The sequence below is a fragment of the Tauraco erythrolophus genome, chromosome 9, assembly GCF_009769465.1.
Source record: "Tauraco erythrolophus isolate bTauEry1 chromosome 9, bTauEry1.pri, whole genome shotgun sequence".
NCBI lineage: Eukaryota > Metazoa > Chordata > Aves > Musophagiformes > Musophagidae > Tauraco > Tauraco erythrolophus.
The window spans coordinates 6,103,353-6,123,087 of NC_141473.1; the positions used below are offsets into that span (position 1 = coordinate 6,103,353).

At 34.9% G+C, this 19,735-nt stretch overlaps 1 protein-coding gene across 2 annotated transcripts in view; it reads right to left on the reverse strand.

Annotated features, from left to right (window-relative positions):
• The window catches only part of WDR11 (WD repeat domain 11), a 42,197-nt gene that overhangs the window by 3,826 nt on the left and 18,636 nt on the right, over positions 1-19,735 (reverse strand). For both annotated transcript variants that reach the window (XM_086616658.1, XM_086616657.1), the window contains exons 12-25: positions 15,401-15,507; positions 13,166-13,241; positions 11,567-11,675; positions 11,115-11,239; positions 10,539-10,686; positions 9,633-9,739; positions 9,263-9,377; positions 7,352-7,523; positions 5,692-5,800; positions 4,843-4,905; positions 3,568-3,633; positions 2,604-2,775; positions 2,242-2,337; positions 736-901 (exon numbers count right to left, since the gene is read on the reverse strand). In XM_086616658.1, coding sequence (XP_086472784.1) covers positions 736-901; positions 2,242-2,337; positions 2,604-2,775; positions 3,568-3,633; positions 4,843-4,905; positions 5,692-5,800; positions 7,352-7,523; positions 9,263-9,377; positions 9,633-9,739; positions 10,539-10,686; positions 11,115-11,239; positions 11,567-11,675; positions 13,166-13,241; positions 15,401-15,507 — 1,631 coding nt within the window. The remainder of the gene's footprint in view (positions 1-735; positions 902-2,241; positions 2,338-2,603; positions 2,776-3,567; positions 3,634-4,842; positions 4,906-5,691; positions 5,801-7,351; positions 7,524-9,262; positions 9,378-9,632; positions 9,740-10,538; positions 10,687-11,114; positions 11,240-11,566; positions 11,676-13,165; positions 13,242-15,400; positions 15,508-19,735) is intronic.

The following is a 19,735-nucleotide window of genomic DNA, read 5'->3' on the forward strand; positions in this document are numbered from 1 at the left end:
CCTGGCTCTCCATATAGGCTGGGTGTCAGCTATCATATCTTTTTCCTGGGCTACAGAGCTTGGACCTCACAAAGCTCTCACTTATCTTTGTTCTAAATACAAATGACAAGGAGTTCACTTGACTTCTCATCATGAAGCGATAACGATCTTTGTAATTCAAATAAATAGATTTCAAAAATAATCCTTTATTTTAACTTAATGTTGTCCATAATGTAATTATTGAGAGTGAAGTGTTAATTGTGCACAGAGCGGAAAGTATTTTTCCAGGCAAGTACAGACATTTGTACTGTCTCTGCACGTCTTTGAGTATTTCAGTCAATCATCGTATTATGAACATCTCTTGCATTAAGCAAAATTAACCTGAACATGTAAGAAAACACACTTTTTGAAACAAGTTCTGAACTGGAAAGGAAACTAAGTCTGTATTTCAACTTCAGTAATAAGAAACAACTTTTTAATTAATTCTGTAGTTAGGAAAGTGGAAAATATGTTGCTTTATGTGCTCAGCTTCTTTTAGAGCAAACAGTTGCCAGGAGAATTACTCCAATGAAAATGAACGAAAACAAGTTGAGCTTAATAACTGAGTTATTGCTCACTTTTGTGTTACTGCTGCAGGCAGTGCATACAATAACGTATAAGATCTATCACATACTTCTGCTCTCCCATCTCCATCAGCTGCCTTAAGATGAGAATTACTAGTTTATAAGCAAACATAAAATTAAAGTCACATTTTACCTGCGAGCTTTCCATTGGCTATCATGTTAGTTGCTACCAGTTTAATGGTACTTTGAGATGGACCTGATGAAGTGACAGTTGTGACCAAGCAAGCTTTGAGTGAATCGCAGTAATAATGTGCATTCTCTGAACTTGTTTCTAGCAATAGTTGTACTGCTCTGTCAGTCTGGCAAGAGAAAAAAATATACAACTTTGACTACAACATACTCACTTTTAAACAAAAGTCTTTCATATTTTTACCCCTTTTAAGACATGGAACAAATAACAATGAATGTTATTCCAAAACAGACTACAAAAATATCTACCAGCATAGTAATAATTAAGACTCTATTTTAATAAAACATCCTTAGTAAAGACAGCATTTAAACATCCATCATGAATACAATGTTTAATCACAGACTAATACTGCTAGAAGAAGCCAAAGAAAAATGTAATTCAGAATATTTATTTCCTTGTTTACATCATCTTTTCCAGAGTTATAAAAGGAAGAGAAGCATTTAAAATAAGCAGAGAAGAAATGAAATTGTAAAGATGCAGAAACTGGACAGGATCTCAAGGACTGATTCAATACTTGGTATTTCAATACAAAGGTAGAATTCATCCATTTATTAGCTCCAGCTGAGCACCTAACCAGTGGGGCTCATTACACGGGCAGCAGACACCTGTCTCTGAATTGAATGAATCACTACAGGAATGTCATCTCTGCCTGTTACTAAAATGAGGTGCCCAACTTTTAGAGAGGTAAAATTGGTGAGATCAGTCAAGCTGATGGCTTACATAGTTACAGAAATAATGAAAAGCCACATTAAATACATATTAAAGTACAGTGATTCAATAAATGGCATTTGTAAACTTCAACAAACTGGCAAATAGACTATCTACAGACTAAGTATTTCTGGCATCTTTTACTAGTAACATTTGTTGACATGCTCAAACACACAGTGGCATAGAAATCATTTAAGTTTGAGCTAGTAATACCAAAGCTATTTTTGGAAATGGACACAGCACAACTTCATTATTAGAGAACAGCTCATGATACATATACTCTACAAATGCAACAATATTCTTATCAGGGTCTCAGTGAGCAGCTCTGTACAGTGTCTCACTGCTCAGTAGGATCTGCTGGAAGCTTAGGTACATCCTTTGTCACCTAAAACAAGAGTACTAAGTGCAAACAGAGTTATCCCAAAGATGTTACATTTTAGTTATTTCTGGGAAACTGAAAATGTAATTTTTCTTTTCTAGTCACAAGACAGAAAGAAAGATTTTTATATTGTTCCCACAAACATGAAATAGCCTGAAGCAGGTAACACCAAATATTACCATATAGCATGTCATTACACAGAGTCTGCAGTGTGATAACATATTAAGACAGCAAAAAACTATGCACTGGGTGAATAAAAGTATGAAACAACACCTAGAAGTTAGATCAAACTTTACTTGAATAGGATAAGTACATAAAATGGACAGGGAAGAAAATAAAAAATTCAAATATTACCCACAAACCTGGCCCAAGAGAAGAAGTTGATCAGCACATTTCCTGGTATGATCATACGTTGACCTCTTCACTTCTTGGAGATTTACTCTTTCAAGCTGGAATTTCTGCACAAAGAAGGAAAAACATTTGAAATGTAAGACTACCATAAGACATAAAAACAAGCATTTAAAAGATAGGCAAGTATTTTGAGAGTTTTTGGAACACCCCCTATTTTTAATTAATAGGGAGTGATTTAATCCAGAGTGGTACGTTACTAATAAAAGTGAAATATATATAGTGAAAAACTGTAAGGTAAAAAGAGAGTTACTACACTGAGCGTTTATTGTGCTGATGATTCTCACTAAATATATTTTTGAGCTCCTTGAAATACCTGGAAGTAATAATTTTCACACAGTATGTCATAGCATATATCCAAGGGATTAACCAACTGTTCTTGAAGGATAGCTGTGTCTCTTGGTTTTGCAGGCTTTTCCTGGGATATGCTGTGCAAATAGTGGGCAGCAATAGTCCAGAAATGCAGTTCAGATTCGTCCCCATACAGTCTGAGAAAATATAAATCAGGATGTGAAATAGGTTTGTATTTTTTCATATGTCACATAAAAATATTATACATTTAATGTCTCTTTTTGCAAAGAGACGTGTTCTTGTGGGCACCACGAGTACTTTGCACTACTCAAAAATTACAAAATTAAGGAATCATATTCAGCAAGCTAGACAAGTAAGAGGCTGGCCAGAAGACTGTTAAAATACCAATTAAACTCAGTGAATATTCAGCATATAAATATGTGGAAATTGATATTTTACTATTATTTTACACTTGATCACTAATATTCTCTTTCAACTACGAGAAAGTTACTAAGTTTGAAAAACATATCTGAATACAGACAGACTACAACTAGCTACGGTTTACGTAGAAGAACAACACAGAATAAATAGGTTTGAAATTAAAAATACGCCTTCCCCTGTTTGCATACAATCTACTGTGTGTTGTGAACTTGTGAATTATTTTTGGGCATTGTACAACTCAACGTAATGTAGCTGGCAGAACTGCATTTATGAAAGTACCACCAAGACTGATGGAAGCTCTCTACATGCGGCAAGCAAATCAAAAAAAAAAGTGTTTCAGCAGGATAACATTTCCATTCTCAGTCCTGAAAACACTCTAATACAGGAGTAACAAAGTAGTTTAGGAATTGCACTGAGTTAAAGGAGAATGAGTTGAGTACTTACACTCATTCACATGCACATATGCATTCATAATCACATTTGTATGCATTAATAGGATCAAGATTTTATTAGGAAGCATTTGATATAGTTATCTCAATCTCTACTACCTGGCAACTAGGAGACATCTTTGCAAGAGAGTAAAATCTGGATCAAGCAGAAGTTTCTTTATGTCACTGCAAGAAGAGAAGGCCATAAATAATCTGTGAAATGCCGTGCAAGTTTGTTTTTTGAACACAAACAGGACATATCACCTACAAACTGACAAAAATGAAAACACACAATTTCTTTTCTGAACTGAAAAAAATGCATCTATCAAAACAATTATAACAGGAAGCAAACTTAATTTGAAATATAATTGATCTCAAGGAGCACATCACTATCAGTTTAAATACAAATAATGAGTCTGTCAGGAACTCCTTATTCTTGTAATAAAGAGAACAACCACAAGGGTGCATATGAAGCTATAAATTAGTCTGCAGGGCTTCTACAAGTTACAAGATTAATTGAATTGCAAGTAATTTTGCAACTATGTAGTGCCATAGCATAAGAGATCCACACGCATGAATTTAGGTTTTCTGCATATGTTTCAGACTGGATGAAAATACACTAAGTTATCCTTTCTATCCTACTAAATGAAGGGACAAAAGGAAAATGGAAAAACTTCTGTTTACTAGCTTCAAATATAATTTTCATAGTTTAAATGGAATGTCAAAATCTGTTTTCTGTGCAAGCAAAGCAATGCGTACAAACATTACTCTGGAAGTATATCTTCAATAAAAGATTTTTAGAATTGTTTGTCTTGTCTTCTTCAGCTTAAATATCTTAACAAACCTTGGAGTATTTAAGTAGCAGTGTCCAACACATTCTGGACCAACATCAAAAGAACCATACATCATCAAGAAGTATTGCCTAAAAAATTATGAATGCTCACTACTCAATTACAGATTATATATTAACCCTCATCAGTATCTTTAAATCTCTACAGTATCAGCCACTACTATATGTTAAAAATTCAATACTGACTTCCATCACACTTTATATATTCAGAACAATACATTTTGACTCTTGAGCCAATACTTAACAAACTACTTTGAGATAGTTTGCTTATTTAATTTTTTTTTTCAGATTGTATTATTTTTTATTTCTGAGTAAAAAAAAAGAAATAAAAAATTAAAGTCTTCAATAAAATGAATAAAGCACCACCCTCGGGAATTACATAAAAATTAACTGTGTTTAAAATAAAAGCTATCATTACTCAAGACGATCTTTAGAGAGGCAAAAAGCATTCTTTCTTTATTAAGTTGTGAATTGCCACACATTTCAGCTTTTTTGCCTTCTCTGAATTCACTAGGTTACTCAAATATTAATAGGAAAATTCTTACTTGGACAGCGAATTCAATTGCTCTTGAAGAAGGTTTTTAATATTTTCATTCTCTGGATAATCACTGGATTAAAAAAAAGAAAAAAGGAACAGGTTTCCTACATTACTAAACCGACAGAATTATCTGAAATGGAAAAGTATTACTTGTAGTAGAAAACCTCAAGAATATATTTGGAAACAATCTTTCATATTCTCACAGTAAGCCGTTCATGTGAGATTCTTTATCTAGTTACTAGTTCCAAAATAGTAACGAAAGATTGTTTTTGCTTTCTCTCAACCCCAGAGTCAGTGCCACCGATCTTACTTTTCCCACTTTTCTGTTGTTCATTAACCTTGAAATGAACGAAAATGACAATGCCTAGCCCATTATTACGTGACCACCAACAGTACACAAACACAATGAAGGATACAGAAAGGTGCTCCTACTATGATGTGGAGCATGGCTCACTAAAAGTAAAGATTATCACTTTCTAAAGTTAGACTATCACTTTCAATTACACTTCAGGAACCAACTCTGACTATTCTTACATTAACTTCATGAACAAAGAGAACACACAGTTGTTCTCTGAAGTAATACAACCCATAAGTGACACACAAATATTGCCAGCACCTTAAAGAAGACAGCAGTTTTCAATAGCCAAGGGCTACTGCAAGTCAAAAGAAATAAAATACTTGACCTTAGAGCCTTTTCTATTTTTCCCTTTTAGTAACAAATAGCAAAGCTATTATCTTTTTGACTGTCCCAGAGTGAGGAATCTTACACGTCTAACAGCTATTTGCACAGAAAGACTAATAAAAACCATAGTATTTAAAATAATATATATATATATAGATATGTATTTCTTCTTACATGTTTATAATATCTAGAGAATATTTCTCATTCCATGGCTGATGCAACAAGAATGCTTTTAAAGCTAACGAAGCCCTCGGAACAAGCAGATAGGGACACCACGCAGGTTCTGAAACAAAAGGAAGAGACTCATTGTTGAGTGGCTAACGCGCAACACCGCGTTCAGTAACCATAAAACACACCACCTTGTTTGCAAGCACCAGAAGAAAATCATAAATCACAGTCTTTTCATATACACAGCACGGGTTACTAGACATAAAAGCTTATCTTTACACTCGAGCAAAAACATTTCATAGAAGGTATAGGGTTATCAACCACACTCAAATGAGAATTTCAGGACGTTCCATATCAAATTTAGCCACAGACTCCTGGAACACATTATTCTAGCAGTAAGTAGAGCTGTATACAATGATTATTGCTACTACAAGGACATGCTGGAAAGTAAGTACAGCTCCACCAGAACGTAGCATAATGCATGTTTCAGGTGTACTTTGCAATTGTAGCTTCCACAGTATAATACAAGGATTAATGCCCGTCATCCAAAAGGATGTTGTGAAGTTAATACATGTCTATATTAGCAAAGAAATAATGAAGTAATAAATAATAATGAAAATTATAGTACTAACTGTTGTCATGCAAATTTAGAAGTCAGTACAAGGTTTGGATGATACCCAGAGACTTAGGAATAAAACAAGTAACAGCCAGCTACATTATTAAACAGTCAGCAATTCCCTTATTTCATATGCACTGAAAGATGCAGGAATCTTGTAAATGCAATTTTGTAATTAAAATTATCACAGTGTAGAGGCAGAAGGACAGCTAAATCATAGGCAACCTTAACCCTGGCATATCCTAATTTCAGCATGCTTGGTTTTAGAACATCAGTTTTTTATAGCTTAATATTAGAGGACATTCATTTGATAGTAAAAATAGCTGTGATTAATTATGTGTTTCCTCAAACGCCCCACACCACAGCTCCTCACATCACAATCGTGTTTATTACATATGTCTTAGTCAGAATCTACATGTTTTAAGGAAATTCTATGAGTAAAGGGAGGATTGACCAAAAAGACCAAAACAAAAGCTGTTATTTGGAACAGCAGTTAAAAAAAACACACGCACAAAAAGGAAAATGTAGCTTAGTTAATTCCTTTATTAAACGGATAGCAAAAATTCAAACAGCACTAATATTGCTATTTTAGAGTTCAGTGGGAAAATCTACTTTGAAAAGTAATGAATCAGTCTAGAAACTAACTTTGATATCTGGAAATATCAGAAAAGATAATTTCACACATGAACAAATGTTTGAAAATCATTTAATGAATATCAATGTAGGTACTGATACTCAACTTGTGTACTGATGCTTTTTCAGTCAACTTTCTAGACATCGGTATGAAAAGCTCTTATTTTGTTAATTTATATTCCAATTAAGATATTAAAAAGTAGAGCTTATTTAGCAGATTAAGCTTGTACCAAAAAATGACCCACATTCCCTAAGCCTACAAAATTTATCTGGATCTACAAGAACTACTATAGGGACACCTCTAATTGTCTACGTATGACAATTCTCTGCTCTTCTAATAGAAGTGCTGAACATTTTTATAGTCTATCTTCAATATGAAATATCTAGCAGTCAATAGCAAAAAAGAAACCAACATACCTATTAAGTCCTGTTCATCCATTCTAAAACATGATGGTTTCATGGACAAGTCTAGAACTCTAATGCACCCATCATCTGACGCCAAGACCACTTTGTCTGAAGTGCACCAGTCCACATCCAGGATTCGGAAATTGACATTTCTTCCACTTCTTAAACTGCTCACCATTTGTACCTCGAAAAGTTGAGTTATTTTTCATTTTTAGTAGGCTCTCCATCACACAGAGTAAGACTCTCTCATGTGCCCATGAGGCATACCGCAAAACTTGCAATAAAAGGTGAAGTTAGTCATAAATCACTTTAATGATGGTCTCTTCTGGAGAGTAGGGAATGCAGAAGCCTTGGAGTAGGGCACATGGTTGCCCTGAAACAATACCTTTTCCCAATTGAGAGCTGAGAAAAGATCCTTTTGAGCACAGCTGCCTTTTTGTTACCTGTTCTGACATAAAATTTCCACAGTAAACTGGTGGAAATTTACATGCCCGTTTTAACTCTAGTCCCTGATCTAGCACACGTGCACCAAGGTAGAAGTGAGGTCCTCATTAATTAACTCAAGCTCTTCATAAACATATACTTTCTTGGTAAATACTGAAGTTGTCTAGAAACACATTTAGACATACTATTAATATAGTATTATGTGAATAGGATGATTTATTGTCCACAAACAAAACAGAGATAAACAAAACCTTCTAAACTGCACTTTCAACCGCAGGGCAGCAGTTAGACATTTTGTAACCCTTCTGTAGCCATCACAGAACACTACAATATAAGGAAATATTGACAAAGCCTCTGCTGCAATCAACATTATGCTGTTTCCTTTCACTTGTTCTAGAGCAAAGCACACAGTTAGAGAGATGTAAGGTACAACAGCTCTAGAGTATGATTTCTGAGACTTAAAGAGAAAAATGTGGAAATATCAGGTAACTGGTTATAGGCAAAGATGAAGTTCTAAGGAGAGGATTATATGGATAATAGGAGCGAGACCATAAAATATTTCTACAGATATTCTGAAAGAGTTTTGGCTGAAAATGTGAATTAATTTTAAATACTTTAATGTAGGACACTCTTTCCCTTGCCCCAGAAAAAGGGAGGGAACAGCTACACGAGGAGTATCCCATGGCATCAAAACTATTCAAACGTTCTTCAAGGAGGGACTCATGTTAATATTCTGCTCTGACTACATAACTCACAGTTGTTAGTCATACTGACTGTCCAACTCTTATCATCAGTGGAGAGTTTCATATTGCTCAAATTAAGTGTCTGAGTTCAGAGCTGGTGCTCACTACAAAGGGAACAGAAAAAAAAATTAAATTCCCATTTCACACCCTCATACCCTGAATTTCCTCCAGGGGCCAAAGCTAAAATAGTACAATTATCTTTCCTTCCCCATGGTACTATAATCCCCTGAAAGACCTCTGAAGCAAAGCCCAGATTTGTGAACATTACTACAGAATTATTGAATAAGAAGAGAAGCTAGACAACGTTAATTAACAAGTGGCAAGCTTTCTAGTATTCCCTAACCAATTAAACCCATGATATGAAGAATACATACTCCTGAATACGCACAGAAGTAAAAACCCTGTAGTAAAAATACTTTCTTGTCCACAGACTAAATTGTAAGATTGAGGACTCCCCTTTAGATTTTCAATGTTTGCCTCAAAAACACTACATGAGAATAACAGAGTATCACAGAGACATTTTCATCTTTACGAGTGAAAGGTACTTTTCATTGATGACAGCTTAAAAATGCTTGACAGAAAACTAAAAGTCTTCTGAGAAAAGCCATACAACTTTATTATAAAACTGTTGGCAAGAAATTATGGCTAAGTAAAACTTAATCCCTGATGTCCTGATTTTGAGAAGTAATATGTATATTTTGCAAAGAAGCACATAATCAAAATGCCAGACGCTTACCTCTTTTGAATCCCAAATTTCTGCTCCATCGTTGTACATTGCAAGAAGTTTTTGATTTCCTTTCCCTGGGGCAAATCGTATCTTTTTCACCCAGCTTCGATGTGTAGGAATGCCCCTAAGAAAAGCAAAGCATAAGACTAGTATCAACCATTCTATACCTAGTATCATGGATAGTAAAAACCTTTCCACAAACCTTGCAGATCCTGATATTGTACAGATTGAGAAGGACGACAAATCTGTCTCTATAGATACACACATATGGCTATCCAGATTATCATGAAAACTACAAAGATTAAATGCTTGAAATACAGGGAGGACGACATTTTAACACTCATTATCTCATGCTGTCAGACTGAATTTGCATTCATACCTGGATACTCTAGCTTTCAAATCCCAGAAGTTTAAGTTTCCATCAACATCTCCAAGAACCAGGATGTCCCCTTTCCAGGCAATACATGTAATGCTACCCATACTTCCCTGGAAGTATTTAAGAAGCAGAATAAAATCTTGTGATTAATAGAGCCAAAGATAGGAATTAACATTTTAGCATCAGTATTTCTTTTTTAAAAAACTATTATATGATATAATAGACCAAGTTCTGCTCAGTTAAAACAGAAAAAAATTCTACTGAACATAAGCATTTATCAAGTCAACCACATTTGCTTCAATATGCTTCAAAAGGCATTTCCTTGTAAGAAATTTTGGCTTTAAAGCAATGGAAATCATTTCTTTGTCTCTTGTTGCAAGGAAACACCAACATGACAGACCTCATTAAACATAAACTAGCACACACTAAAGCAGGCAAAAAAAAAAAAAATTCCTATTTGTAAGTTCAATTTATCAAAGCCTTCAAGAACAACTGAAAAAATTTAGATTGTTCTTCAGAGTAACTCAAAAAAACCCCAAACTTAAAACTCACAAATAGTGCTCTGGCCCACTCAAGTGCTGCTTATGATGTAAGGTAAAATCCACTAACAGCACAAACACATGCTTCAATAACATCCCCTTTGTTATTTGAGCTTTTTGTGTACGCTTTACTAAAATTTTTACAAATATTTCAAGTAATTTATTCAGAAAGCAAGTCAGGGCACATGAGGATTTTAACTTGTAAAAAACCCACATTTATTTCAACAGAGTTTTCAATGGAAAAACTGTAAGAACGTGAAAAGAGAATTGCTACCGTTTTTGAAGTTGGAATTTTTATTTCATATTTCAAACTGCCGTATTAATGACCACTCGCATTAAAGCATCAACAACACAGAAAATTGGAACTCACATCAGGAGGAATTCTTGCACTGTCTTTTACTGAGTTTCCTTCTACTGTGAGATGATAAACCTGCCCATCAGCACCAGTAAACACAAAGTGCTCTCTGGCAGAAATGTTCTGGCTCAGCTCCGATTTGCTTTCGGCTTCCTGTAACAAGCTTTAAAGAGAACACAATGAGACACTCGCATTCCTTTTTTGAAATTAGAATTGCAAGGCAAATTCTCCCTAACTAATGCACAGAAGCAGCACAAAAATACGTATTTCCTTCAAAACAATTTACCAGCAGCAACAGTTCAATCATTTATACACTTGTGGAAATGTTTGGGGCAAATAATTTACTTCAAGAATCAGGTAAATAAGGGACTGCTACAGACACACCTGAGAGAAACACGTACACTGTTTCTCTCATTCAGCAGTAGATTCCCAAAGTCCCACATCTAAAAGCTACAGGGAGGCCCATAAAGTTGCTTTGCCTGCTATGTACTGAAGAATCAGTTCCAAAAATATTCTGTTCTATGGAACAATGGCACACGGTGGAAAAACAACAACTGACAGAGAACAGTATTAAATCAGCACGAGAAATACCTGATAACAGAAGATTCCACGCTGCTAACTTCCGTGTCCGATGCAACCGTCTGTCGGGCCATGGCCTCACGGGCTGCTAACTGCTTCTTCCTTAGGCTTTTTAAGTTATGAGAAGGTGACCACTCCTGTGAAAAATTGTCCAGGAAAAAATGGAAAAGACATATGTTTACTCCCTGAATTTACTGGGGATTTTTCTGTCAATTATAATGATTTCAATGAAGATTGCTTTCTGTGATACCTCCCTCCGTCACCCAAGGAGCAGACCAGATTTTTCCAACAGTAGCTCCTTTTTTCTTGCCTCTATTTGATGACAGATGAAAACAGAAGGGTGAAAGCACTTATCTGTATGCTACAGACACGGTAACATTCTGCTGCAAAATTGTTCATAGATTTTTATACTATCTCAGCATATTACAGTTAATAAACCGTAAGTAACAGGTTTTATTCTTTACCAAAGCAGTCGCTGTAGGGAAGTTCTTAGACATTTCTCTGAGCAGAGTGCATGTTCTGACATCCCAGATCTCCAGAGGTTTGTCTTTAAATACCACAGCCAGATACTGCCTAAAACAAATAAGAATTTACTACATCAAAAGTAATCCTTCCATTTTAATTTGAGCATTTTACTTCACACGTGTTGTTCACGTCAGCACTCCAGAAACCCTCTAAAACTAAGAGAAAGCAGAGTAAATTAATTTGGCTCAAAACCCACTTTGAAAATTGTGATTTCCTTGAGTTACTCAGGTGCAAAAGAATCTGTCTGAAAAGAGGTCTCCTTCCAAACTAAAAGAATTAGGAATTTCTGTCAAGTGACACTGCAGAATTACAATAAGAAGACAAGGGAAGGAATTCAGAGAAAGCAGCAGCACCTCTAATTCAGCCATATTGAGCCCAAATTGATGAATGCACAAGATATCAGAAAGACATACCAAGACTTCAGGTTGGATAGATTTTTTTTCCTCTACTCCAAGGCGCATGCCACTTCCCTAATCCAGTGATAAATGAACATAAAATCCTCTTACACTAAACCACTTGTCAGTTGTGTCTTCAGACCTTTAATCTGTGGAGCTAGGTAAGTAAAACACTTTCAGTCTAACACTTCCATGTGTAACTTGAAAACACAGAGAGGCTCTGCAGTTATATGTACTCTTCTCAACTCCATTAATCTCTGGTCAAATAAATTATCCTTTCTTGTTCTCACTTAATATTCTGCAGTCTCTCCATCTAAGCCCATGGCTGTTCTCAATTTTTAATGTATGAATAAACCTTGATACAGTTGAACTCTTCCAAGTTCTCTGGAACTCGTACGTATTTCCAAAAATATTCCTATGCAAGCTAGGGAACATTAATTCTTTCCTCCACTAAAGAAAAAAACTTTGAAAATTTAGAGACATGTCTTATTAAATTCAACACTATTTTAATTACATTTACACAGGAAAGTGAAGTGATCTCACAGATTACTACTGTTATTATTTTTAATACTATAAAGACCAGAGCCTCCTGTCAGGCCTGATATCAAAAGCAGAATTTGATGGTAAGCAATTTGGTCATTTATTAGCTGCCTTCTCAAACAACTATACCTCATAAGTGGCTTTAGAGTAGACATTATAAAGGTGTGAAATACATACTTAGGAAAATCAATAAACACGTGAAAAAATCATCCCATCTTCAATGCCAATCTTTTAGTTATAAGTAAGCTTTATGCTATATAAAAGCAAATTAATTCATAACATAATTGAAGTTTACAAAAATTCTTCAGCACTTTTATTCTCCATAATATTATTAAAGTGTCAGTTCAGTGAACACAACTCTTAAAAGAGCCAAGATATTAGTGACTGATCTTGCAACGTGACTGGATGCACGTTACAGTCAACCACAGAATCATTCACAGCTTTTGCACTTTGAACTAATATTCCAGAGTATGTTTTCTTTTTATGCTGTTGCACATTTTTCTATACTCTCTGGAATGTTTTTTCCTGGTATTTCTATTAAGTTATGAGGATCTTAATGTAGCAGAGTAGATGTTATAAACTTCACGAGGCTGATCTGCTTACTTCAAATGAGACACCTTTATCATTTCAATAGCGGGCTCGTCATTGCCTCGCTCCCCACGAAACGCGATGCTCCTGCCTGGAACACAAAAAAGGACATGGGGGAAAACAGAAATAGCTACTAAACTAAATACAGAAATAGTTTATAAACTATTCTGTTTGCAAACAGAAATTGTTTACAAACTATATTAGAACATCTGCAAGTGATCTGCCGTATCTTACATTACTCTCATCCCTGTCAAAGTTTTACTAGGTTTCAAAGGACTAAATATAATGTAAACTTTACTGTCCAATATAACACCTGACTCACTTCCAGAGCACTACTGAAACTGATGCATAATCAGCATTTTGTGTATAGAGTACAAAGAGTCGTTATTTTCCACTCAAAGTCAATCAGATATACTCTCCATTACCCAAAGAAGGAAATTCATGAGTAGATTTCAAGGTTTGTAAGAGAAATCAACTCTGACATAAACTCATATTTAGAAGTCTGAAAGCATTTCCATGAAGTACTAACTCATTCAACACTTAGCTGAACCATTCTCTATTTCTTTCCAGTTAAAAGAAAAAACCTGAAGAACTTATAATCTTATTCCCAATGAAATTTTGACCCACCTGAACCAAGCGTTGCAGAATTAAAGGTATTATATGTATCACTAAAATAAATAACGATCTACAAACACTGGGTTATCACAGAATCTCTTATGCGAGTTTCATTCTCCATCAAGGAAAATTCAAGTTTTCAAACTTTAGCCACTTCTGTGGCTACTCATAGCTAAATTTCTTACCTTATGCCAAATTACTTATCTTATGCCAATTAGGTGAATAAACCTAGTTATAAACAATGCTAGTTAGAGTTCTCATGTCAGAGGCCAGCCTATAGGAAACCTTCCAGCACCATTTTCTTCATCAGTGATCAAATACCTTAGGAATTTTCTTCCTTATCTTTCAGAAGCATAAATGAGAATTTTGTCAAAGTGCTGATGATCTAGATATAAATCAGTACAGTTCTCCTAGCCCAAAAATGGAAAGTTGGGCTAATTAGTGATGGAAGAACCAACAAACAAACAGTTAAGTAGTTAGGTCTTTGCTGTAAGCTTTAAAAGAGGAAAAATAACATTTTTTTAAGCAAACCATATGCTAAAGTCTCAGGTATTCACACTTACTTGAAACTTGGTTGCCTGTGGAAATACTGAGCCTTTTATCACATATTTATAAATGTTTCAACACTGATTTACAAGCTGAGTGAAAAATCAAAATCCTATTTTATATCTCTTTTCTGTTTTGATTTTAAACAAATTAACAAAAGACATTATCTGGAAAAAAAATTACAATATTGTCATGTTAAAGGAACAGCCTCTTTGTGCAGCTCTCTAGAAATATAAAAATTAAGTCTCTTCCATAAGCTTAAAAAACAACTTAAAAAAATCACTTTATGCTACATAAAGCAATTCAGAATTAGACATGTGTTACAAGACTAATTGGAAATTAAACGGCTTCAGGTTTTCACATTCAAAAATAATTTAAAATTATTGAAGTGCTTCTTATTTTGGGCCATCTAATCTGCCAAATTATACCTCCTAGTACTGTGCAAATATTGGACTCAATCACAAATATACTTGTCATCCATTATAGGGCCAGAGTAGGTGAAAAACACAATCTGACTGTAAGTTTTGCTGTCAACTGTATCTTTAAAAAAAATTTTTAGTTTTAACTTCCAATTCTTTATAAAAGCTTCCAATTTTATTATTAAAATATCCATATTACATTCATACACACACTCAAAATCTGGCCACGCGTCTGGTCTATCTTGAAAAACTTTCTGGTTTTGATACAAACCACAATAAATGGTTCAACACTCTTTCAGGTGCACATGAAAAAACGGGTGTAGACTACGACAAAACACATTTGGAAATACATGCACTTTGTGAACAAGATAGACCACTAATACTCATGCTGTGTGAATGCTCCTAAACCTCCTCCTGACACGTATTCATTCTTTTAGCAAGCCCAAGCCTTTGCATCTCTGGGAAGGTGGTGTTTCAAGTCTGTCTGCAGAGCACCAGACAAAAAACATTACGTGGCTTCACAAGGACAGAAGAGCAAACCAGTTAAAACTTCTCTCTATTGTCTTGTCATGACAAAAGAATTTAAAAAAAAAAAAAGTAGCAAGAACTTGTTTGTCACTCCCCAGCAAATCTGTCAACCTCTTGTACAGATTTCTCAGGCAACACTAACCTGTTGGTAGGTCCACCAGCTGCAGCTCATTCCTTACTAGTCCCAGATTGTTAGGTGTTGATGTGGCAAAGGAAATAAACCCAGTCAAGCTTATCCACTCAATTCCCCTGTCATCAGAAGAGAGTACATGGAGCATATTAGCCAAAAATATTTGAATGGCTAGAAAATAGCCTGGCTGAAGTACAATAATTCTTTTTTCATGCATATTCTTCAATTTAATAACAGTACAAAAGGAATTTTCTACATTTTATGGAAACACTATATTTAAGCATTAGAAGAAGCTACGTGTTTACAACTATGATGCAAATGTAAAGTTACCAAATTAAATTAAGGAAGCGCTTTCTTTTCAGACTACACTGTTTTTTGTTTAGTTAAAACAAAAATTTCAGTTACAAACACCGGTTACTTTTGTGGAAATTCTTCTCCTGAGAATAAAAACTTTTTTTTTTTTTTAAAGTGGTTGTTGGGTTTTTTTTTGTGAAAAAAAACTTCTACTCAGGAGAAGGACTTGGGGGTGTTGGTTGATGAGAAGCTCACCATGAGCCGGTAATGTGCGCTGGCAGCCCAGAAAGCCAACTGTGTCCTGGGCTGCATCCAAAGCAGCGTGGGCAGCAGGGCGAGGGAGGGGATTCTGCCCCTCTGCTCTGCTCTGGTGAGACCCCCCTGCAGTGCTGTGTTCAGCTCTGGGGCCCCCAACCCTCTTCACTGTGAGGGTGGTGAGGCACTGGAACAGGTTGCCCAGAGAAGTTGTGGCTGCCCCATCCCTGGCAGTGTTCAAGGCCAGGTTGGATGAGGCTTTGAGCAACCTGGTGTAGTGGAGGCTTTCCCTGCCCATGGTAGGGGGGGGTTGGACCTAGATGATCTTTGAGGTCCCTTCCCACCCAAACCATTTTATGGTTCTACGATTCTATAAAATCACTCACAGATACTCAACGCTAGAGTGCAGCTTCCTAAATTCAATGTAGAAAGGTAAAAGCAAAAAGCACTCCCATAATATTTTTACATACAAGTTACAGCCATATTTTTCTTTATTTTTTTATTTCAAGCTTTAGAAAAAAAAAAAAGGGGAGGCTTTATTCCTAAATCCTCAAGTAAAGTTAAAAATTTAGGACCCAGTCCTTTTCCCACCAGGACCTATGAAAGTTCAAGCAATAATTTCAATCAAAATGAGAAGTATTCAATTATTAACTGAAACATTACAGGAACGATTGAATAGGAATCTTTGCCTGCAATAATGAAAGAAATTGCAAGTCTCCGAAAGGTTGCAAATACAGGGTGCTTTCTGAAATGGAAGAAACACAAGTTCGGACATCTTTCTAATTTTTATCTCTTTTTCTACTATGTTTTTTTGGAAAAAGCATAGAATACTCGTAATGCATTGTTATTGCCAGTAGTTATTCATCAACCTTGTTCAAAGACCTGAGGTATTTTCTATACTTCTTTCATTAGCTCATATTTAACAGGACAAGTCCTTTTTCTTTGCTGTCAGCTGGCCATCTGTCAATACCAATAAAAATTTACAGAAACCCAAATCATTCATAATCAAAAGGAAACCTTAGCTTAAATAAATGCTTGCACCTGAAACAATACAGTTATTGTTATTGTCATACATGTAAACTGAGAATCTGACGACAGTGGTATTAATGAAGGCAATAATTAATACCTTTCCTACTGAAACATCTCCATTTGTGAGATTTCCTAATAAAAGACATCTCTGTCTACTAGAATTAAAGGTCACATTCAGCTGTAAACTGTTTCTCAGATTGGATCCACTCTTTTAAAATATGAAATTCAGGTATTCTATACATTCAACTTGCCTCAGTTACTGTAGGGGTAATATTCAGATGAATGTTTCCAATGCAAATAAATTACAGAGTGTACTGAAGCAGATAAAAAAAAAACAAACAAAAAACTTTTCCAGCTGGGAATGGATTGTTGTGACTTTATGATAAGGCAGCTGCTACTCATATTAATTTCAAGAATTATAAGAAAAAGAGAAAGGTAACATTGGAAATAAAATTGTATATTAAAGAAAAACGTATTAAAATCTCCATCATATTATCAGAAAATACTCTCAGCCTCAGATTTTATTATTTGAAAAGAATTTTCTTCAAAAGTATTTGTATAGTGTACATATCCAAAAGTAACATCAGCAATGGAACAAGTTTTTCCTTTTTAAGAAGGGCAAGATGAAGGAAAAAGAAATTACAAACAAGTGGAGAACATGGTACATCTGAGGTGGTTGTACATCCTCTAACGGAGACTTCGGAATTCGATTTTAAAAATTAAAGTAACCTTCAACTTGCTGCGCTTCAGTGAAAAAGAATGAGAAGCACTGCTCTAGTCATAGCTAACTATCTACCAGAATAAGCAAAAGGAGCAGTGAAAGGCACTGCAGATGTACTACTTTCACTCAACTAGAAGCTACATCGCAGGCATTTTATTTACATGTCTCAAATCCATTCGCCTCTGCATTGAAGAAGTATCATCATCTCGTGTATCCTACCACAATAGCTTAGATTCACCCACTTAGAACAGGTATCAGACTTGGTTATTTCACAGTTCTTCTAATTGCCCTCAGTACTAAGAATTAATTGCATTTCTCTGTATCCTGAAGAAGGAAGAAAGACTGACCTCCTGCTCACAGCTTCTTTCAGCCAGCACACATGCTACAGTCTCCCTGTTTTTTCCCCTCACTTATACTCCTAGCAGTAGTCTGATTAACTTTTCTGTGTGCTCTGAAGCATTTCCGCTGCTTCTTGCCTCCATCTCCTAATAAAACCAAATTGATCTCCTAATAAAAGCAAATTAAGCTCCAGGGAAAAGTATTTACTCTCATAATTCTAAATAAATAGTGAAACAGCTAAATAATAATCACAGACAAAATGAATATTCAAGGTTACTCACAAGTATTAACTATGTTAAATGGAGGACAGTAAAACAATTTGCCCTACGTTTAACCACAATACAGAACTGCGAATTTTAATTTTTTTTTTTTTTTTTAAATCGGTACTTGACTTCATATGTAGCTTCTAAAAAGGAGCACTTCAATCTCAAAAAAAATGTCAATTGCTAGCACCTAGACAACTCAGTGGCCATTACTTCAGCACAGTTGACATGTAAAGGACAGTCACTATTCCAAAGAACTTAGTTTTATTACATTCTCTTCTTAAACTTACAAGACACTGAAAACTCTGCTGGCCTTGATTTACAATTTCAAGGTATTCACAATTATATACTAAAATAATGGTGTTCCCTGAATGTGTATTTTCAGTTAAAACTAAAATAGAGGCATTATCCAATCTACCTGCACTTTAGAGGTAAAGTAAGAATTCCCACCAAAAGAAAAGCTGTTGCACTCCACGAACAGGAATTATTAAGAAAAAAAAAAAATTACTCTACCTTATTCTACATTGTTTAAAGCACTCACTTGAACTTGTAAAAATTATGCAGAAAGTCATTCAGACCATTAAGAGAGGGATTGAGGAATTAAAATAAATATTTAAAAGACTTATCCAAGTAACAGCTCATGACTAAACAAAATTCACAATCATTTAAATTTTGTTCTAAAAATACCATTTGTGCAAGGACAGTTCCTAGAAAGACAATGTATTCAAAACTTGCAAAACCTTCACAAAGAGAAAAGCCCAAACTAACAATACTTCCAAAAATACATGAAGCCCCCCCTCCCAAAAAAAATTATTTTTTCAAAAATATATTTCCTCCTGTCTCCTCACCTTACTTTTTTGTTTGTTTTTTTAATCTGTGAAATGTTAGTAGTGGTTTTAATTTTGAATTCAATAACCACCTTAATGAGAATAAAAGCAGTCTCTTCTTGTGCTGTGTCAGGGAATACAAAATTAAAATAATTTTGTAAGTAGTTAATGCTATGAAACAAAAAACCTCCAATGGTTTAGAACAGAAAGGAAAATTATATGCTTACATTGCCTACTAATCACACCACAAACGTAAATGTATTTACGTGATTTTGGTGGTAAATTCAAAGTAGCTTTACATAATGAAGTTATCTATTCTCAGACTCCTATATTTTTCTTATAGTTTTGTAGAATGAACAGTAAAATGAAGACTTCACCGTGATGAAGGCTTCATGCCACAACTCTGGTACAATTTTTTTTTTTTTTAATATTACAACTAAAAATAAATACTGCATTTCCCATGCTTAAGTCTATCTAGAAAAATGTATCCAGCAAGCACCATCTTGAATATCTTTGCCATTAGTTATCCAAAAAGCGTATACACAAACACACAGTACAACAGCTTTAAAACTGTGGATGGATAAATACCAAGTCCTGCATTTGGTCTTTAAAATCTTTT